This window comes from Neomonachus schauinslandi, chromosome 2 (genome assembly GCF_002201575.2).
Source record: "Neomonachus schauinslandi chromosome 2, ASM220157v2, whole genome shotgun sequence".
Classification (NCBI taxonomy): Eukaryota; Metazoa; Chordata; class Mammalia; order Carnivora; family Phocidae; genus Neomonachus; species Neomonachus schauinslandi.
The window spans coordinates 48,068,144-48,090,389 of record NC_058404.1 but is presented as its reverse complement, the minus strand read 5'-3'; the positions used below and the strand labels follow the sequence as shown (position 1 = coordinate 48,090,389).

At 50.6% G+C, this 22,246-nt stretch overlaps 1 protein-coding gene across 2 annotated transcripts in view; it reads right to left on the bottom strand.

The window, feature by feature from the left end:
- Window positions 1–22,246, bottom strand: part of DPYSL2 (dihydropyrimidinase like 2) — a 137,754-nt gene that overhangs the window by 4,869 nt on the left and 110,639 nt on the right. For both annotated transcript variants that reach the window (XM_044912564.1, XM_021699000.2), the window contains exons 5-11: window positions 21,653–21,714; window positions 21,066–21,146; window positions 20,492–20,560; window positions 14,943–15,063; window positions 6,449–6,605; window positions 5,831–5,972; window positions 3,561–3,731 (exon numbers count right to left, since the gene is read on the bottom strand). In XM_044912564.1, the coding sequence (XP_044768499.1) occupies window positions 3,561–3,731; window positions 5,831–5,972; window positions 6,449–6,605; window positions 14,943–15,063; window positions 20,492–20,560; window positions 21,066–21,146; window positions 21,653–21,714 (803 nt within the window). The remainder of the gene's footprint in view (window positions 1–3,560; window positions 3,732–5,830; window positions 5,973–6,448; window positions 6,606–14,942; window positions 15,064–20,491; window positions 20,561–21,065; window positions 21,147–21,652; window positions 21,715–22,246) is intronic.

Genomic DNA, 22,246 nt, shown 5'->3' with positions numbered 1-22,246 from the left:
GACTTAAGCACCCATCGGGCTAAAATCCCAAGATCTTCTCTGACCAAGCTCTAAATTTCAAAATGGGCCATCCACGAGCAGGTTTTCCCACCGGCGGTCCTAATTTTCCGGTCTGTTAGCGACGTGGTTCAACGGCAGTCCCTGAATGGAAAGCCTGTGGGAACTCGAGCCAATGCCTTCAATAAAATGTTGGTGTCTAGTTAACTTCTGGAACCACGCGGCTATCCTTTTAGCGTCAAGCTTTGCAGAGTGACCTATCCGTGCGTCCTCTTGGAAAACAGGCGGGATCTTCACGTGCATGTGAGTCTGCTGTTACAGAGGAAGGCAACAGAAAAGAGGGGGCACTAGCCCACGTGCCACAGGCCCATCCCCCAGCTTCGGCTCACCCCGTGCTCCTTCCCCAGGTTCCACAATGCCCCGCGCTTCTTCCTGCCTGCCCTGTTCACAGGCACGAACGGCTGTGGCTGGAGAGTTCACAGGGAGCTCTCACCAGAGAGAAAGAAAGAAAGCGTGGCCTTCTGGGGAAAGTGAGACAGCTTATCAGCATTAAGGAATCGGTCTGCGGAGAAAGAGCTGTAACAGGGACAGTGAGGTTCAGGAGAACATGTCTGCCTGGCGCAGTGGCTCAGAAGGATGGGGAAGCCCCGAGCTGCCTTCACAGCTCACATTCAGTGTCAGGATGCTGTGGTGTTGGTTGAAAACAGCAAGGAAAGGCTATCGGCGCTGTTCTGAGACCCCCAAAGAATCCTGTAGAAGCTACCCAAGGAATGAGGCAGAGACGCACCGGAGGGGGGGGGCGGGGGGGTTCCACACACACACACTCCAGGGCCAGAGTGTGTCCCCAAGTCTGGGACTGTCTTTCACCCATTTGAAGACACTCATCCCTGGAATCAGTATGTTTCTCACAGCAACGGAGCTATGCAACCCCTTGTCAAGTCTCCCCAGAACTGAGCTCTGCCAGTGGGATCTGGCTTTGCTTTTCCCACTGGCCCAGAGGATGACCACACTGAGGCCATTTTACATTAAATGCTCGGCGTGGCATTTTCCTACACCACTGTGGCAGAAGGAATTCAGACCACCAATGTGCGGGAGGACCGGCTTACAGCTCCTCTTCTCAGGAGCCATTTTTGCCTGCTCGGCACCCAATGCCAGTGTTGAGACACACAAGAGTCTTTGTCCCCCCTTTCTCCAGGGCAGATTCACCTCTCAGTTATCCTATGCGAAGCACAGGTGAGCCCTAGGTATCACAGTCTATCTGTAAAGGAGTCTTGTAGCAGACTCAAAGCGGTGTCTCTTCTTTCACGGTGGTATACAAACTCAGGGAACAGCTTCAAATCGAAGGCATCTCAGATCTGGTGAAATCCGGGAGCTGTGTGTGGAACTCTGAGCAGATCACTTGAATCCCATCTCACAACTACAGGTTCTCCATCTGCCTGTCCCATGCGGCTTACGTGGATATGACAACACAAAAGCAACGTACGTGTGTAGCTCACACTGTCAGAATCCTGTCATCTCCGAAGTGACCTTTGGACAGGGTGTGCATCATCCTGAGGGCATCAAGCCCCATCTTTTACTCCGCAGCTGTGTCTACACTCTAACAAGCTCCTACTGGAGGATTGGCGACAACCCTGTGTTCATATATCCCAGGTCTGCCACACCCCGGCTGCGTGACTTTGGACAAGTCCCTTACACTCCTGAGACTCAGCTCCAGGGATAAAGCCCGCCCTGCAGGACTGATGCCAAGATTCAAGGAAATAAAATGAACAAAAGCATCCAGCACGGTACTTGGCACAGACTAGGCATTTAGGAAATGTTCACTCATCCACTGTCTGGTTTTTTTTTATTGTGCTTTCACAATAAGACTGCAAGCTCTTTAATGACAAAGCCATCATAAGACGCCTATGTTGAGTTTAATTGCCTGTAAATGACACATCACAAATGCCTAAAAGGGCTTTGAGCCATTCCCCCATTTTTAAAAGATGGGAAGAACCAGCCCCATGACTCTACGTCACTTAAAATTAACAAGCCCAGTGGTCCGATCCCAGCTCAGGGTACACAGAACCAACCCTCTGTCAAACCGCGAAGCAGTGAGGCTTCGTTGCTCGCCCGGTATAAACATTTTTAACCTACATCCAACCCTGGCTCCCTAAAATGACTCATCTGGCTGGATGCCTGAAAAGCCCAAGCAGAGGCTTTAGCAACGGGGCTCAGTAATAGTTAGCTAAATGCTCCAAATTAAAGCTAATTAGCCCAGTGGTATGAAACACTGTATTACGCAGGGAAAGCCTCTCATTTGTATTTTCCCGGATGATTAATGCTGCACAAATGTGTTTAGTGTGGACTCTCCGAATCAGGTGAGGACAGAACAGAGGCATTTTCCTTACATGGGGTTGCCTGGAGGTAAAGGTAGGGTAGTGCTATTGCTCCGGAAAGGTTTGGGAGTGATGCATCTTCTCGAATCATCTCTCCGTCACATCCTCTCTTCTGCCACGGTCAGGGCTCCACATGCAAACTCCTTAGCTAGTCGTCCACAGCTTAAATAATGAGCCCCGTTCACCCATCCCCTCTGCAGAAGGGACTGCCAGGTTGGGGAAGCATTCTCTCCATCTAAGCCTGGCCAAAAGGCTGCATATGCAGTCTGGTAGGGAAGACCCCTGGACAATGTGGGGTTGTAATTCACGACGTAGCTTTGTAGCATCAGACTGGTCACTTAAGCTCTCGAAGCTTCCGTGTACTATCTTCCCACTAAGTAACTGGGGTAATGGTGCCACGTCTTTACTGAGAAGGCCCCATGAAGAGTAAATGGGACTGTGTTGTTAATGCAGATGAACAGGTAAGGTTCACTGGGCAGGACCCTAGGAGCTCTGCCAGCAGAGGCCATTCTGGACCCCCAAGAGGTTGTGATCTAAGTTACAAGGAGGTGCGGCTGTAACGCTAAGCAGTGGCTTAAAAGAATAAAAGTGCCCAATGGGCATCTGAATGTTTGCTGCGGGTCCCTTGTGGCAGGCACTGCCGTGAAAGGTGCTGCCCCCAACCGTTAAAATGGGACGGTGCCTGACTTCTAGAAGCTTCTGATGTCCTGGCATGACTTTGGAGGCTCTGAAGGTCTATAGACAGAGAACTCTACCTGTAAAGAACTCCAAAATGCTGGGGCGCCTGGGTGGTTCAGTTGGTTAAGCGACTGCCTTCAGCTCAGGTCATGATCCCGGAATCCTGGGATCGCGTCCCACATCGGCCTCCCAGCTCAGCGGGGAGCCTGCTTCTCCCTCTGACCCTCTCCCGTCCCATGCTGTTTCTCTCTCTCGCTCGCTCTCTAATAAATAAAATCTTAAAAAAAAAAAAGAACTCCAAAATGCTGAGAAGAGTAACAGTCTTACTGTCCTGACCAAAGATAAGAAGATAGCTTTTTTTTTTTCTCAACAAATTACAAGTTATAATATATCCTGGGAAAAAGTTCAGTTCTATCACAGCAAGCTCTTCCTGGGGACTGTCCCTGCCTCAGTCCCTTTCTAGGACTATAATTCAATCAGGATTGGGTCCGTGCAGTTAACAGGACTTACACTGTTGTGCGTCTTGGCAGAGATGGTTTTGACGCTGTCGGGGTCCCAGATGACCAGGTCAGCATCGGATCCCACAGCAATGCGGCCTTTCCGAGGGTAAAGGTTGAAGACTTTGGCCGCATTGGTGCTGGTCACAGCCACAAACTGGTTCTCGTCCATCTTCCCAGTGACCTGAGGAGTCGGACACACACACACACACACACACACCCCACACACACCCACACCAAAAGCAAGTTAAAAAATTGAAGGGTGGAACACTACTTAGCAAAAATAGGAACACACTTCGAATCCACACAACAGTTTGGATGGATGTTAAGGGCACTGTGCAGAGTGAAAGAACCAATCTCAAAAGGCCACACACCATACAGCTTTATTTCTAGCCCATTCTCAAAATAACGAAGTTATGGAGATGGAGGACGGACGAGGGGCGAGGTGGGGATTCCTCGAGGGGTCAGTGTGACTATCACAGGGCAGCACAAAGGGGGTCTTTGTGGTGATGGAGGAAATCTGGGTCTTGACGGTGGTGGTGGATACATGACCCTACATAGGGCAAAATGACACCGAACCACACGCACACATTGCAACATCATCACTCTGTGGGCTTGGATATGGTGCCATAATCATGCATCGGTGAGACCGGATGAAGGGTACCCAGGACCCCTCTGTCTTGTCTTTGTTAACGTCCTCTGAATCTACAATTATTTCAAAGTGAAAAGTTAAAAAAAAAAAAAGGGTTGAAGAGGCTGCAGTGCCTCTTCAGGAAACCTCACTTGGCTTGAATGACTGTTCTTTTCACAACCACGGGCCCAGTCCTAGGCTTCCAGTCCGGCCCAGCTAGAGGTCCCAGGCTGGTGACTGGCTGTCCGCGGCATGCTGTAGGGGCTAATCCCAGTCTCCTCACAGCCTTCCCTGCAGCTCCTCAACTCTACCGCTTGTGCGTCTCTTCCCTTTAAATAGAGAATCTGAGGAAATTTCTGCCTATTTCTGAGTTAGGGAACCCACTCTGAAGCTAGTAGAAAAATGAGCAAAGGAAATGAGCAGGTATTAAGGGAGAGAGGAATACAAATGTCCAATAAGGACATGAAAAAGAAATTCACTGTAATCAGTAACTGAAGAGATTAAATGTAAAACAAATTCACCAGCCAGATCAGAAATACTTCTGTTTTGCTGATGATAATACCAGTTTGGACCTGGAAGATGGCACACGCCACGGCAGCATAAAATTGGTGCAATCTTTCTGGAAGGAACTTTGACAATATATAGCAACAGCCTTAAAAATAGACACGCCCTTTGACCCACGAATACCACACTTCTAGAAATTTCTTCTATAAGCATCATTAAAGATCTGTCCAAGGATGTGTATACAAGATGTTCGTCCCAATAAAAAAAAAAAAATCAGAAACAACGTGAATGTTCAAAGAATGACAAATGAGTTATAGTCCAGCATTAAGATGGAATCTTCTGCTACTAAAGACCAAGTTTTTCAAGTCCATTTAAGGATGTGGAGACATTTTCATGATAGACTGTTTTCATAAAACAGGCCACAAAATAGTACAGAGGAAGCCAGTGTTACACACTCACACATACACGTGTGCTCTTACACGGGCAAAGATTAGAAGGACGTTTGCCAAAATGTTCACTGCAGTCATCTGAAAGATGGTGTGATGAGGGATTTTTACTCACTTCCTTATTCTTTTTGGAATAAGGATATATTGTTTCCATCATCTAAAAAAAAAAAATCCTAAGAACCAGAAAACCTGTTTTGTTTTTATGTTTTACAACACTGAAAATCAAAGAGCCCAAAGGACCCCGGAAAGGTCGGGGTATGTTCAAAACAAGCCTGCCAGAAGCCTGCAGTGGGCAGAAAGGCTAACTCCAGAGAGCCCTAAAAGACAGTTTTAAAGAAACTGAGTCCATTTCCCAGAGTGGAAGATTGACTGAGACCGTCACCAGGTTGCTAAGACAGTTTTTTCCTGAGTGATCAAAAAAGTCCTTATTTTTAAAGAGTCTCTGGGTTTGTTTGGGTTTTTTTTTCAGTCTCCACTGATCCACAGAGGACAACGATAATAAATACATATGTAATATTTAGGAGGAAATGACCTCTAAGGAGCGGTCGTGGATTCCCAAACCGAAAAAATATTGTCACACAAGGACCAGCTTCTAGAATTCTCTCCACTGCCATTTCAAGGCCTCCATGAGACCCATGACCGTGAGACGAGGAGGCGGGGGCAAGCTGACACCAGGCCACAAGCGAGGCCCGGGCTCCTTACCACAGCCTTATCCCAGATGACGGACATCCGCTCCTCGGTGCCATTGGTGCCTTCGGGGATCAGGGTGAAGTTGTCCTTTCCTACAGCCTTCTGGGCAGTGTTGAACGTACAATGGGCACTGCCAGTGACCTGCAGATCTCCGCTGGAAGGAAAACACACAGCCGGCTTTTAACTCATCTTCGACGTCAAAGCATCCTTGGACAGATTTTTAATTTGCCAAGCCACTGAGTTTTTGAAATAGCCTCTCCTCCCCGCTCAGGAGACAGGACATTCAGGAGGAAGTGACACGGTACTGAAGCTTCGTTATAAGGCTGTGTATCTAAATCCGTTCTGTGAGATAGCTTATCTTAGGGTGACTCTGCACCGCAGTGGAACCCTTTTGATACCTCATCCCCGCTGGTTGACTTTCAAGATGGCCCGGGTTTTATCTGGAACTTCCCCGCAGAACAACGTCAGCACAATAATCCCCCGTTCCCGCTTAGTGATCTGAATTTCGAGAACAAAGGTCTCTCTGTGTGCAAGGCTGATTTTGCCCACCAGGCTGTACCCTGACGGACCGGTCAGTCGGTCCGGGGAGAGGCTGGGAATGGGGAGCGTGACCAGGTCGCCAAGACTCACCAGGACAGCAAGGAGTTCAGAAAGTCCGGAGTGGTCGGGTCAGGGCTCAGGGGTGGGGAGGTGACAAAAGCGGCGGCCTTGGCCCAGTTCTTGCTCCAGTAGTGGGAACCATCAGTCCCCAGGCTGGCAGTGATGGGCTCACCATACACCACGGTTCCTGACAAACAGAAGGACAAGGCTGAGTACTCACGATACAGCAGGGGCAAGAAACCACCCCGGTGCGAATCAGTACCCGCCTGGCCGCTTGCCACGGGCTCTCACCATCCCCTCCAAGGAGGCGCCAGCCCCCTCTCGCAGGTGAGGACGCCGATGGCCAGATACCTCCTCCGGCCAACGTCACCAATCCAACGTGTGCTCCCCAAGACGCCCCCATTGGGCCCCACTCTTCCCCCCCTGACACTGATGCTTCCCACGTCTATTAACAACCTCCTGCTCAGAGTGCATCCAAGCACCCAGTCCCAAATGCCATCTAGACTCGATTATTGGGGTGACCCATGGCACCTCAAGCTTAACCTCACTGCTCACCAAACCCTTTCCCTGCTCTCCCAACATTGCCCCATTGCCACCCTTTGCACAGCCCCATTCTGGGCTGAGAGGGGAAGTCAGACATGAGATCAGTGGGCTGAAGCCCTTGAGAACACGTCTACAGCCCTCTGGGTGGGTCCAAGAGACAGCCGGGATCCCGAAGTCACCACCTGAGGGCAGCTGTCCCCAAGAGCCACCAGAGGTACAGCCGACTTGGTAAGACTGAAAAATGAAGGGCCCTGCACAGTTACACTACTGAGATGTCAGTGTTTCCAGAAGCTTAGTCTAACGTAATACATCGTCCAAGAATGTCAATTCTCTGATGCCCACTCAAATCAGGTGTTCCTCTCTGTCTGTTCCAGTGCAACCCGGAAAATCAGGAATCATAAAGCCACCGAATGCCAGTGCTTCGACACCTTAAATACATCCTTCCCTGGCCCCCCCACATTTCTTCCTTTCCATCAGGCCTTCTTCCTTTCTCCCCGGCTCATTCCGCGGAGGCTCCCAATCACAGTTCAGATTTGCTTTTGCTTTCCCCACGTTCTTCCCCACCCCTCTGCTCATTCTCCAAGACGATCGTCCCCCGCCATTCTCTTGCATAAACTCCTCCTAAGCAGCCCTTCTGCCTTCAAGAATTGAAACAAACTTCCCAAGGAAGCATCTAATGCCCTTCATTATCCAGCTTCGTATCAAAGTTCATCTCTTCCCCAACACCATCCACAGCTCACCCAGTTCTCCCCTCCAATAATCCAATAATCACCCAGTTTTGAATTTTCTGATTCTCCGCTTGATGGGAGAATTCCTGAAGAAAATGAGTCTGCCTGCACACAGCAGGCACTCAATGAATGTGTGTCACACTGATGGAAGGGCATAATACTTCATTAGTGGAAGGCATCAGCGACGGAACTTGACCTCCTCCAGCCTTGACCGCCACCAGGAATGCACCTCTCCTCACCGCCTCCTCCCATCGTACACAGGGCTGACCCACTCCCACAGCAGTCGGCCACAGGGTTCCCTCTTCTCCAAACACAGGGCCCTCAAGGCCAAACACTTCCCAATCAGGAATGCACCGCCTTTCCTCTCCCCAGCCTCTTCTAAGGACTTATCTCTTGATAATATACCACAACACCCTCCCTCCTGCGGCTCTAGAGCTGGCTCCTCCTGGCTGCCCCCTCCAGCCTCAGGAATTTCACAGAGGAGTGGCTCTCCAGCCAAGGGAGTGTTCGAGGCCAGGGCAGGCAGCTCACTGGGGCAAAATCAGTAACAATCCCCAGGCAGGAGGGCTGGCTCCAGAACCCAAGGGAAAGCCTCACACAGCAGGAAGCCCCCAGCCAGCAAAGGCCAATGCTCAGAATCACCTGGAAGGACTCCTGAGTTCCTGACCCACTCAAAGCCTCCCAGGCAGGATTTGGTCCGAGGAGCCAGCTTGGCTGCACAAGCGGCTCCAGCTCATCCCGAAGTGGAAAAACACTGCACAATAGAAGCCCTTAGCTGCTGCCAGCACCATGTATAAATGCAAATGGCCGAGCAGACCAGGGCTGGGCCCTGGGCTCTCACAGGACCTCAGGATCCCAGCTTTTGTTATGGTTTGCACGTTCAGTGGCACCTTCTGACCCAGCCAGGTCTGGAGGTCCCGATACCGCCTGAGCACAAAGGGGAGGTCTCTGCCAGTCATTAGGGAACCAAAGGATCCCACCCTAAAGGTTTCCCAGTTCTGTGGACATGAGTAGGTTTGAGAGCAGAACACTCAGAGAACAAGAGTGGTTAGGCTGTCTCTGAAAAATCCGTGGGCAAACATAAACATTGTCCTGATTTTCCTGTAACTTGCTCTTACTCATCATCTCCCTGAAACTTTCGTGCAAGGAGCAGCTGGTTCCTGTAACACCTCCTGGATCCCACAAGTGTGAGTGCCCTTGACCGTGGCCTTGATCTCACTCTGTGAAATTCAACGCAGACTGGGGAGTGGCGGGGGGGGAAGGGGGGCAGCTCCCGTTCTCTCTGTACACAGGAACGCACCTCCCCGCAAAGGGATGAACACAGCCTGCAGCCCCCGGAAAGCCCAGAACTGGGTCAGAGCTTCAAGGCCATCACGGACCAGAACCTGCCTCCTTAGACCGAGGCTGAGCAGGACTCCTGGCCCAGGGCCGAGCCAAGATGGGGATCCTGGAGAAAGAGAGAGGCATCTTGTGGCTCATTTCTGCTTTATCCTGTTCACATTCCAAGGGATTCAGAGATTCTTGCTGGCTTTCGATTGATTTCTTTTCTTTAGCTCCCAAAGACAGGGTAGGAGTTAAGCCATCCTGTAGGGGGCCTCCACCTCCACGGAGATGTGGGATCACAAGTGGGGGGCTCTGCCTCCCAGTCCTAATGGCCTCCCAGTCCCTTCCCAGGGCACCTCTCCCATTTTATAAACACTGTACCGGAGGGAGCCGTGGATGAGCTCTCAGACTTCAATCAGGCCACAGACACCACTAAACTGTGTGCCAGAAAGAATTACCAATAATAATAATAAACCATGAAATAAGCTGAAATGGCCTTTACGCACTCCTCTAAACACACTGCTGACTCTTTCTTGGCAACAGACCTTCATGATTTTCTTCTCCAGGCAAAGTCTAAACTAAAGGATGTGACCCTGAGCCAGCCTTTGGCAGGCTCTCTAGGATGGCCGGGAACTGCAAGGCCCTGGGGGTGGTGTTTATTCACCACGAGCCTGGGGCCTGCGTGCATTCATGAAGAATAAGTGCAACGCTGGGGTTCAGAAATGTTTGACAGCTCCCGGCTCTGACCGTTAAGTCATTTCCCATGAATGACAGCAGGAGGACAAATCCAGGGTACAAACAATGGGAAACCATGTATGTGTATTTCAAAAGGCAGCCACAAAAGCAGAGTAAAAAACCAACTGGGACATGGACACACACACACACACACACACACAGCCACTCTCCCTCTCCTCTCAGAGAGCCCAGGCCAGAATTCAACAGCCTAGGGCCTCTCCATGGATAACCCTGTCAGATTTGGGTACCAAGAGTGGTTCCAGTGGAATAGAATCAAAAGTTTTCTGAATCAGTCCTGGGGTTTCTAGAATTACTTCTCTAATCTGATTTGATTTAAAGGTACTAATGCTTCTATTCCTGGTAATAAGGCGAGCACTACCAGTCCATGGCGTGTTGGGGCAATCGAGAAGCACAAAATATCATCCCTGGATTCTCCTATCAAATACTTCTCCTAAGAGGCTAAGTTTGGGTTGACCGTGGATTTGATTCCTTAGAACATTTCTGTCAAACTGAGTCTAACAAGACTGGCTGGTTGTTCCTAATTACATTGGACAAAGTGGGGGAAAGGAAAGGACGAGTCCAGGGATTCAAACTCCCAGCCCGAGTGGCTACAGAAATGACACAAAGTTTCCACGTCTGCCCTGAAAGAGAGCCACATCTCCAGGAGTCTTAGAGTTCAGATGGCTGCAAACCAACCCCAGCATCTCATCCGGAAAGTGGCTACACCACAACACGGCAATGACCTCCCAACCTGGCAAGGGCACTACTTGGGAAGGAAGTCTGCCTCCAGACAGCCTCGGGCTCAGGCTGCAGCAGCCACTCTTCCCTGAGTCTCCAGGCCTGCCAACCCACAACCACGAGAGCCGGTTCCTTAAGACCAATCCATCTCCTTCTCTGTCTCTCTCTCTCACTCTCTCCCTCCTTCCCTCCCTCTCTCTCCCCACCCCCTCTCTCCCTGTTTCTCTGAAGAGCCCTAACCCAGATCCAGATTTTGGTAAGAACTTATGATATTCACAAGCCAACCCATGTGCCACTCTTCAGGTCAAGATGGTTAGGCTGTGCATTAGCTTAATGCTAAGGCTTCGTCCCCAAGTTGGGGTGGTCTTCGCAGGCCCCATGAACACAAGTTTCTCATCACGCCAGAGTCATTCCGATTGACCCACAGGGCATAGCAAGTTTTGGTTCCAGTTTGGGTTCCCAGGGTTTAACGTGCCTCAGCAGTCACCAGATGTTCTAAACATTTCCGCATCTGGGTTACAGGGGTGGGGCGAGGAGGAGGACGGAGAAGGCTGTCAGATGAGCTTATCAGGCACGCCGACACACTACGGTTCATACAGAGAAGGCACCAGCAGCCACACTAGATTCCGTTCGTGGACAAAGTAGAGTCTGTGAGAGTCCATTCTAGAGAAATCCTCACACTGGACCCTCAGTGGAAAGAGAGGTGGCCAGGAATCTGGAACTATGGGCTGGACGATCTGGGGCAAGATATTTACTTTCTGCATTTTAATTTCTCTTCCATGAAATGAGCCTATTAAATTAACCAACACCTAAGTTCTTTTGAGAGTAAAAATTGCCCCAAATATTCTTTTCCAGGCTGTGTCTTCATTTCCTTATCTGCAGAATGGGGTTGATGATCCTCGGTCCTGCTGACAGGCACAGTGCGCCGGGGGCAGCCTGAGCAATGCAGTCTCTCCAGAAGATGGGAAGACGGCAGGTGGTCACCCTGGGTCAAGTGCACATAGAAAATACTCTCCTTCACATTCATCTCACATCCTCACTAGCCTATACCTCCTGTCTTAGATTTAGGACCAGCAGGCTTCTAGGTGAGGAGGCACATGGGCATTAATAAGACATAAAATCATGACCTTTCAATCGCTCCCACTGTAGAGAAATGTTGAGTCCCTTTATGCAGCCTGACCTCCCTGAGACAGGTGGGGTGTGTGTCTATAAATACAGTGGCCCCTTCCTCTGTGTGTTCTAACCATACCTGGCTTGCACCTCTTCTACAACACTGACCATTTCCCATTGTGACTTTCTATCCAAGTGTCCCACCCCTACAAGTAAAGGAGCTGAGGGCTGGGACCATGTCTCGCCTCCAGCGCAAAAGCCTGCAGGATCACATAATAAAAGTTTGCCGAATAAATGAAGACTCTCTCCATTTTACAGATGAAGAAAAGAAGCAGCAGAAAGTTGGCAGTGCCTTAACACTGGCCACCAGGGGACCCGAAGAACTCACCTGAAATAGAATCCTTAGCAGAAAACCCCTGACCTGGGTCAGCAGGCATCCTTGCTGTACTTCTAACCAATGCTTTACTCTCTAATCATGAGAACAGTGGCTACAGTTATTATATACGTCTTTACATACATTAGGTCAGGTAGGCACCATCCTCACCCTAAAAGATGAGTCACTATCGCTAGCCCCGGCCCTTGCAGATGGGAAAATGAGAACTAGTGATGGTAAGGGAGCTGCCCGACATCACATGCTAGTGCCCGCGAGCTGGGATTTGATCCAGGACATTGGTCCCGGAGTGCAAATGAGTAATAAAACCTTATCCTGTTTTCCTTCTTGGTTGTTTGGGAATCTTTTTTTCTATATGATACACAAGTCTACTGGGTGACAAGCTCCAGTTTCTACCAGGTTTGTTAAGAAACTAAACCCCAACAGGGGCGCCTGGGTGGCTCAGTCAGTTAAGCATCTGCCTTTGACTCAGGTCATGATCCCAGGGTCCTGGGATGGAGCCCCGCTCGGCAGGGAGCCTGCTTCTCCCTCTCCCTCTGCTTGCTGCTCCCCCTGCTTGTGCGCTCTCTTTCTCTGTCAAATAAATAAAATCTTTAAAATAAAAAAAAAAAAGAAAGAAAGAAACTAAACCCCAAGAGATACCAGCATTGCTCATACTAAAATAATCTCAAAACAGGAAGGCAATTGAGATACTCAAGTGGATCTTCAGGCCTGAAGTCAGGCACCTGACAATCAAAGCCCAATCCCAACACTCATTCATTAGCTCTGAGCTACAGTTTACTTGGCTGCAAAGTAAACCAAAGTACAAAAATTCCTGCCTTGGCTGCCTCCCAAAGTTGTTATGATGAAGTTCCAACAAGATGGAAAGAACCTTAAGAGCCCACAAGCAAGCAAGGATCTCTCATTCTTGCTCATTAGCACCTAAATGCACCGGAAATTCCTTTCTGGCAGCTCAGGCCCATCTAAAGCAAAGGGTTTCACAGACTAAAGGGGTATGGTTGGAATGCAAAAGCCACCCCAGGAACCATGATGCAGGCAGCGTGGGACTCACACGTGGAAGGTTCTGGAACAAACAGACCGAAGTAAGTCCCTTCTTAGTGCTCACTACCCAATACACACACAGGATCAAAGTCCTAAAGACAACAGAGGGACATCATCAGGCACTGAGGTGAGAGTATTAGAGCAGGACTGGACTCTACAGTAACATACTCCCGCTCTACCTCTTCAAATAAGGAAACTGAGGCACAGGAAGGAGAAGCCCCAGCGCTGCTGGCCGGGCTGGCTCACAGGCCAGCACTCTGCGCCCCAGACCAGGGCTAGCGCCACCCACCAGGCCCAGGGTCTCATGAGAGACTGACTCCTCCACCCTCCGATCTGGACAAGTGAAAAGTCTGAATCAGAAAGCAGGTTCTCGGGTTTTCCATCTGTTACATGGAATATTTAATTATATTAAAATTATGTTAAAATGCCCTACGCCCTATGCCTCATAAGACTCTTAACTCTTTGCTTATTATCATCATCTGGGTACAGTATGGTTCCTAAAATAAATAAAGCTGCCCGCTAACTTCCCTTTTTCAGCCACCAGCCAATTGTCCCATGCTCCATGCAAGCGGCAGTTCTGTGATCGGTGTTGGGGGCTGGGGCTGAAGCAAACATGTGCCCAGGTGACAAAGGGCCCAGGCGAGGGAGGGTCACCAACAGTAATCATCCACAGCATCTCCTAGAAAACAACTCGACGCTGATTCTGAGTAGATGCCATTACTTCGGTAAATGTCCCTTTATTTCAAAAAGGCAATTCCTACTAGCTGCCAGGAGAGGGCAGGTGTCCAGGAAGATAGGAAGGCAGCAACCACGCATTGGCAAAGCCTCCAGACAGAGGCCCCCGGGGAGAGCTCCAAAGAGCCCAGGGAAGGAGCTGCTGGGTCCGTCTGGAAGCCATCATCTCTGGGGACAAGCTGACTCAGTGGGCATTGAGCAATCTGTTCTCGGTCTTGCACCGAGTCACCCGCCAGTGAGAAACTCCTACAGTCCTCCTCCTCCACACGGATCACATCCCGCGGAGAACTAGCAACAGAAGCATAGAGATCAAACGGCTCCCTTCTTCACAGAGAAAGAGAAAGGGATAGAAAGAGAGTGAGACAGTCCAGGAGAAAGCTAGACAGAAATCAAGAGAGAAATGATGGGGCCAGGATGGGCACCCTCACAAACACAGTGCTATCGGGCTGTCCATGGAGCTAGACTTCTAAGCGCAGGACACGTGGCTGGTGTGATGACTCAGACTCAGTCAATGGCAGATGACAAGAGGGTTCTGCCGCATTTATAACGTATAAGGTGCGCCACGGACCAGCCTTTGGAAGCAGCAGGGGAAGCTGTACTTAGTAAATTACTTTCCAAGAACCTTCTCAACGGACTCCCTAGTTCTTACAGAGAACCAGCCTCAGCCCCAAATATGTCAATATAATTTACAGGGAGCGACTCAAGCACCCGGAGAACTAGACATGAGGAGGCCCGGGGCAAAGTCCCCTGCCCTATGCCCCCACAAGACTCTCTTACTTACCAGGGCAGAAAGCACTACCAGCCACGGAGCAGGGACTCATTTTGCAATAGAATGTTCCCCAGAAGTATTCTGGGGCAGATGGAGACTGACGCCATCTGTGTATGTGCCTAGTTTATGGAGACTGCATCGAATTAAGTCCAACTTCTCTATGGAAATGGGGGCAGGAGGGAAACGTGCCTGCCCACCCACTCTTTGCTGTGCGCGGCTTTAAATAGACAGCGACGAGTCGGCCGCAGTGGAACAGCGGGGAGAAACTGGAGCTCCCGGTCTTGCTCGGCGGTAATTAGGTTAATGCTGGAACGTGATGCACGCAGCCCACTTGGCATGCAGCTCTGGAAAAGGAGCCTTCCTCCCTTGCGAACCTGCCTGCAGTCAGACAGCTGGTAAGGCAACACTCACCCTTTTTCCGGGCCTGGGCGATGACTTCAGCCGCACTCTTGCTCATCACCTTGGTGACGTACAGGGGGCAGTTGGTCTGGTTGGCGATGGTAATCGAGCGATTCACGGCTTCGGCCTCGACCTGCAGAGGAGCACGCGAACGTTGAGAACGGGGGCCAATCTGTGCCCACCCCACGAGCCCGTCTTTGCCCTCAACCCACCGAGGGAAGCCAAGAGGAACGAGCGGCCCCCACCGTGTCCTCAAGGTTCTGCCCTGAGCGGCACCACAGGAGGGGGATGGGACTTTCCCAGGGTCACTCAATACTGATGGGTGTAAATGATGGGGCAATTCCTTCCTAGACCTTGTGAGTGGCTGGAAGGGTGCCCAGCAGACTGACACCATCACCATCAGCCCTGAGTTGATAAGAAATGCAGATTCTCAGGCCCTTCCTGGACATTCCCCGCCGGATCAGTAACTCTGGGGATGGGACCCAGAATGTGGGTCGTAACAGCTCTAGGTGATTTTTATGCTTGCTCCTATGAGAAAACCACCAGGCACGGAAAGGGATTGCCCCCAAGTCAGTGATGAGATTTTTGTGCTGGGCTTCTATCCGACATCCACAAATGGGACCCAAGGAATAACGCGACCTCACAGGGCTCCGGGAATGGAGCAGGCAGATTTGTGTCAAGCAATGGTCCTCAGTATGGGAAACATGCCCATGGTTGCAGAGGCTGGTACGACCTTCAATGCGAGATGGGAGAGTTGCTCCAATTAATAATATGATTCTTTATTTTTTTTTTTTAAAGATTTTATTTATTTATTTATTTGACAGAGAGAGACAGCGAGAGAAGGAACACAAGCAGGGGGAGTGGGAGAGGGAGAAGCAGGCTTCCCGCCAAGCAGGGAGCCCGATGCGGGGCTCGATCCCAGGACCCCGGGATCATGACCTGAGCCGAAGGCAGACGCTTAACTGACTGAGCCACCCAGGCGCCCCAATAATATGATTCTTTAAACCTGATGCTTCAACGAATAATATTCCAAAGACCCCAAGTGATTACTGCTACCTACCTGGCCAGGTAAGACTACGGAGATCAAGGTATATCCTATAGATACATGTGTGTTAGAATGGGCAACTGCAGAACATGTGAAATGGTAGAATGATGGATCTCAAAAGGCCGCCTGCTCCCTCCCCAAATCCTGGTAGAAGCTGTGGCTTCTTCAACTCCTCGCGGCAAGGGGCTGGGTTCGACTCAGATTTTTTCTATCTCCTGCGCCCCACCCCCAAGAGTTCCCAGCGTAGTACACAGCAGTCGCCCCAAAATGTTTACTGAGCAAATAAAATATTTTATTGTATGTTAATGGTTAAAGCGAGGCTGTTCCATACAGAGCTGCTACTTTTCATAAGACATAGCTGAGCTCCTAACTGAATTATCTTAGCTAACCGAGTTTCTACAGGAGCTTGGCAGAGAGCTGAAGTTCTGTAATTGCATTAACTGGTAATCTAATTTAATAAACGAAGACAACTTCATTCGCGTTGGCCCTTTCGGGCATCAACTACGTGAAGAGAGAGGTCTCAAAATTCAAAGGCAAACCAAATGGCTCTTGAAAAAGCTCATTAAACATCCAAATGTTTTTAATTCCTGGAATAGCTGAGCCATCGGCCCTCCCTCTCCTTGACTCCAGTTACAATAGAAGTGCCTCCAGCCCGGAGAAGCACAGTGGAGGGATGGCCTGAATCTCTGCGGTCACTTCAAGAGTCCAAAGTGGGAAGCATGGAAAGGACTCCTCTAGAAGCCTCACGGCTTCCCGGGGGCGCCAATGACTACCCAATTAATTGGCCCAACACCAATACCTCCGAAAGTGAACAGAGGCACTATTAATAACTCCATGGGAGCAAAGGGTATGGACTGGGACTGTCCTGGGTGAACTGGAATGTGAAATCAGACCAATTAGGAAGTAAATGGAGCGAAAGTGCCGGTTCTATGGGGGGCCCTGCCCCTGCAGGACTGGCATCCGGGAGCTCTGTGTGGATTCGCTCATCCGCTGTGAGATGAGCTCTGACCGCTCCCCTGGCCCAGCACACGCCCGGGCAAGGGCACAGGCCTAACTACAAGGTTCCCTCATGGAAAGAGAAGGTCACTTAAACCCCAAGTCTCTGGGTTCCATCCAGAACCGTGGAAGGATCCACATTTACCCTTCTGTGTGTACCTGTGCATGCCCCTTACACGCAGCGAATGGATTTAAATTATTATTTAAATATTAAAATATTATGAAAATCTTAAAATATTTAAGAAATATTATGAAAATCGCTTTACAGCTCAAAAATAAAAAAAAAATTTTGTCTGCCTTATTATAGAGTTATCAAGGATTTGGGGGGTCATCTAGCCTTGCTGATTTTTAAGATCAGGCACCCCAAGATCCAGAGAGGAAAGCCACTTGTCTAGGAACACACAACAGTGTCAGTACACACAAGAGAATCAAAATACACAATAGTGTCTGTACACAACACACCCTTTCACGCCCAGTCCCCCACTGTCTGCATACTCCAGTCACAGTTCCCACAAGGCCCAGCTGGAAAGTTCCCTTCTCTGGGAAAGATTCTTTGTCACCGTCACCCTCATCTCCATGTCCCCGACTTTCTTCCCAGATGCCAGTCTTTCGGCCCAGAGCCCCTGTCACCTTCTGCCCTCCCTAGCAACTTCCCCCCGTCTCTTCCTCTCCAACTCATCCCCCATCCCTTCCTCATGCATCTCGCTGTCCCAGCAGGGCCCAGGCGTCACACATGCAGGGCACCACTGGCGGACAGGTGGTTTCTAGACTTCCACGTTCCCGGCAGTGTCTCCCTCTCAATCTTCCCGGCTGGGACCTGGGAAGAATCCTGCTGGCGATCTCACATGGCGGGCTGGAGGGAACAGCAGAGAGGGGCAGGAGCATGCTTTGTGCAGCTCAAGCCAAGCTCACCACCACGATGCATTGACAGATGAAGACACTCTGTCTCTGTCTGTCTGACATGTTTGTATGTTATTAACCGCTGTTGCCGGTGTATGGGCGGGCTCTCCCTCACTGCCCTGTCCAGCTCGAGTTCCTGCTTTCTGCTCTTTATTGTCCACAGAGGGTTTAACACACAACAGATCCCCAGCGACGAACAGAAAAATCACCACCAGGAGCTGAGGGAGAAGGCGCCGGCTCATGCCTGGCGGTTCATGGGGCTATCGTAAGGGTGCACCTGCTCAGGGGAAGCACCCAATATTGGGGCTGACAGGGAGCAGGTGCCTCTGCATCAGCTAAGAAGAGGTGACCCCAGAAAGCACCCAAGACAGCCTTTCGTGAGACAAGAGGACCCTCCCCAAAAGCCAAGAGCTCCTCGAATTAAAGCACTCCAGATCTGCCAGCCCCCAAAGGCCTCATAATCCACCGCTGGGGACCCCGAAATTCTCCATGCAACAACTGCTACAAGACAAATCTCCTGTGTCTAATCACGGAACAATGGGTTTGACTTTTGTGGTCAAAACAACAACCAGAACAACTCTCCTCTGATAGCTTTTGCCCGTTCCGTAAACCCCGGGTTCGCGTCCCGTGTTCAAGCCTGCAGGGATCTGGGGATGCAGAGCAGACAGGAGAGAGGAAAGCAAGTCCCCAGGAAGGCTCTTACAAGTTCAACAAGAGTTTGGCTCTCAGAAGTAGCCTCGTGAAACAAGCTAAGTGGCACTGGCTTTTCTCAGAGGGCAACACATTCTCGCTTACCTGCACAGCTGGAACAACTGGATGAAGGTGAGAGCAAACTTTCGAAGCCAGGTGTCATCACCTGGTTACCAGGGCCCACTGGCTTTACGGTGAGCTGGGGCTCCCGAGTGTCATGTCTGTGTGCGCAGGAGCGTGCACGCATGTGAACATGTAAGTGCGAGCATTACAATGTGTGCATGTACACGTGTGTACATGACTGCACACGTGTGCATGTATACGCTTGTGTGTGGGCGTGTTACATGTACACACTAGCGTACAAAGCCAACCTCAGGTACTCTGAGCATCAGCTACTGAGACTCTCGCCCTCTCTCTCCGATAAGCTCCTCCCCAAGTCCCTGTCCACCAGCCCCAGTGACAGCATGCAGCCCTAACACTGGGGCCAAAAGATGTCACCTTCAACCTCCCTCGCCTGTGTGCTGGCTCCGGCTCATCCGTTCAGCTTTCTAGTGTGTGTGGAAGCTTGGATGGTGTCAGAGGAACTACATACACCCCCAAAGAGGGACCGGACAGTACTGAAAATGTCATAGCTTCTGTCCTTCAACTGACAAAGAGGAGAGTGTCCTCAGGGCCACAGATGGTGCCGAAGGTGCCCTGGTGTGTGTGTGTGTCTGTGGCTCTGTCTCTGTTTGTCTCTGTCAGTCTGTGTGTGCGTGCGCGTGCAACAAGAAGGGCAGGACAAGAAAGTGCAAAACCTCAGTGGGTATGGGACATTCCAAGTGCCTCCCCCTTCTCTTTTTTCAGCCTCTTTCTGACATTCTTTCTCTTTTTCCAGCCTCACTTCTCCCCCAAAGTCAGAGGAAAAAGGCTGTGGATACCCTGCCCTCCCACCCCAACCTGGACAAACTTATTAATGGCACCTTTGGTCTCAAACCCTTGCGAATCTATTTTCTTCTTAGGGAGAGCAGGTGCCCCCTATCCCACAGCTCCTGAAGTGAACACCTCCCAGAGCCGGAGGGAACCTCCCCGTTCTCAAGTTCTGTGCTTTGGGGGCACCAGTCCCATTCATACTCCTCTGATCAAGCATCTCCCTCCACCTGTCTCCACCAGGAAAAATCCTACTGTTAAGTCAACATCCAGTTGCTTGAGGATTTTATCTGCCCTTCTCTGCCTGTCACTTCTTTCCTGTAAGGAGAAAAGTCTGTTCATTTCCAGCATTCTCTTTGCTCAGAGCCGCCAGGCCCTCAAAAGTCTGACCTGGAACCTTTCGTCAAGGAGCCAATTTCCAAAAAGGTCACAGATTCTAAGTTTAGAAAAACAGATTCCTCAGCACGTAAGATGTGAGTACCTCCCTTCTGTCTTCCAAGCCTCACCATCCAAGACAGTGACCCTCAGCCTATGCTCCTGATCTCCGTGATCCCTCCCGGGTCTGGAAGATCGTCTGCTACTCTGCTGATACCCCGCGCAGACTTACCACGGAAAAACTTATAATTCCCCTTATGCTTTTTAGCAATTTAGAAGAGCTGTTAGATCCCCGTGACTATGTCTCGGTGATGGTGAGATTTTGGAGGCCCCCACGTTATGAACCACGAAACCCACGCTGCAGGATGCTAATAAAAAGCTGTTTGTATCTACCCAAAGAAGGGCGTAGAGAATCAGAGACACAAAGGAGAGCCTCTGGGCTAAAAAACCCCGACAGCTGTACTCCACAGCTCAGGCGAGGACTTCACTTTGCCTACGTAGACACCCACACAAGTAACCTGTGACTTCTCAGAAGGCCCAAATTCAGATCCTGAGAAGCCCCAGTCTTGACAGGAAGTGGGTTCTATGTGGCGCCGGCAGCACCCAAGGGACACCGAGTCACGCGTGCCATTCAATAGATGTTCACCTCCTCAGGCCGGCTCAGCACATGCCCCTCGGGGCCCGTGATGCCCAGATCCAGGATCCTCTGCTGTTCCTGCAAGGTTTGAAGAAAGCCAGGCATCAGGGAGAGCTGGACTGAAAATGGCTAGAGATCTTTTACCCAAAAGTCGCTCGGGCAAGATGTAAAAACGGCTTTGCTGACCGTCCAGCCCTCATCCCAGGACCTCGGGAATAGAAGAAGGGTTCACTACTCTGTCCCCAGTCCTGCCTGAGCTCCCACGTGAGTTCAGCTCTTCCCCGGGATGCTGAAAGCCCACGTGTGCCCAGCCCTGGGCCACAGTGTCTGTGTCCCAGCACCGAGGGAAATGACTCCTCTGCGGAAAGGGAACAGGCTGAGTGTCCCACGGAACCCAGGGAGGCGCGGGTCACCAACATCCATGCTGCTGGTGAGACTGCCACCAGCCCCGTGCCCCAGGATGGTGGCACCAGGTCACCCTGCTTTTCCTCCTTGCAGCTGAGCTACAGAGCGGCTTCCCTTTGCAGAGCCCACCTCTCGCCCTGCAGGCCATGAAGACACCTCGAAGAGGAAAGCGCCGTACCTCTGCAATGATGTCACCGTTTTCTGCGTGGACTTGGGCGATCGCACCGATATCCCGGATCACGCTCAGGACTTCATAGATCTGAGGGGGAAGAGCAGAGGTAGGGAGGTCCATCTCCCTGTTCCCGAGTACAGCCACTCCCCTGCCAGCCACAGGGGTCAGAAACAGCACCCGCGGCTACTAAAGCCAGCTCTCTTGACATGCCCCAAGGTCAAGGCTTCTGGTCACCCGGGGCAGAGCAGGACCACTCAGGAATCAAGAGGCAGCATAACCTAAAGGACGTGGAGTAGGGGAGGCTCATAGAGGACACTCGGGCCTGCACCAGGTTTGCCGAGAGGGCTCTGAGGACACCTCTGGGCCATGCTGTCCCACAGAGGCAGCTCCGAGGCTGACTCCAGAGCCTGGTGGAACACCAGTCCGGGGGGGCCAGGGCACTGGGGTCATACCCTCTCTAAAGGTAAACTTACGCCAGGGCCCTCATCCACCAGCCATTTCCCACGAAGCTAAGGGCAGCTTCCAAGACAACAGCATTGGCCCCGATGTACCAAATGCCAGTGAGCTTATGCAGAAAAGCCAACTTTTCTTACCTGGGAATCAGTTAGCTGGAAGCGATCCTTGAAAGCCATGTACACGAGGAAGGAATTTACCCCTAGTGGACAGACAAAATAGAGAGGCGGAGACGTGACTTTAATAAATAAACCAAATAATCTGGAAGCAAGTAAGAACGGTATGATACAACGTATATGTGTATATATAGAGAGAGAGGAAGGACAAGAGAGAGACACAGAGACAGAGGTGGAGACAGAGAAAGAAGGATAAAGCAAATGGGGTAAAATATAAAGAATTGGTGTAAAAAAAAAAATCTGGGGAAAAGGGTGCAAAAGTTCTTTTTAGTACCCTGACAGCTGTTCTCTAAGGTTATCAAAATTTGAAGTTGCCCGTATTGTATACCCATCCAAATACACAGCAGTGTTATTCACAATAGCCAAAGGGCAGAAGTGTCCACGGAAAGATGACTGGATACACGAAATGTCATACAGCCATACAACAGAATATTATTCAGCCTTAAGCGGGAAGGAAATCCTATCACATGGATGAACCCTGAGGACATGATGCTAAGGGAAGTATGCCAGTCACTAAAGGACAGATAGGTAGGATTCCATTAATATGTCAAACTTCTA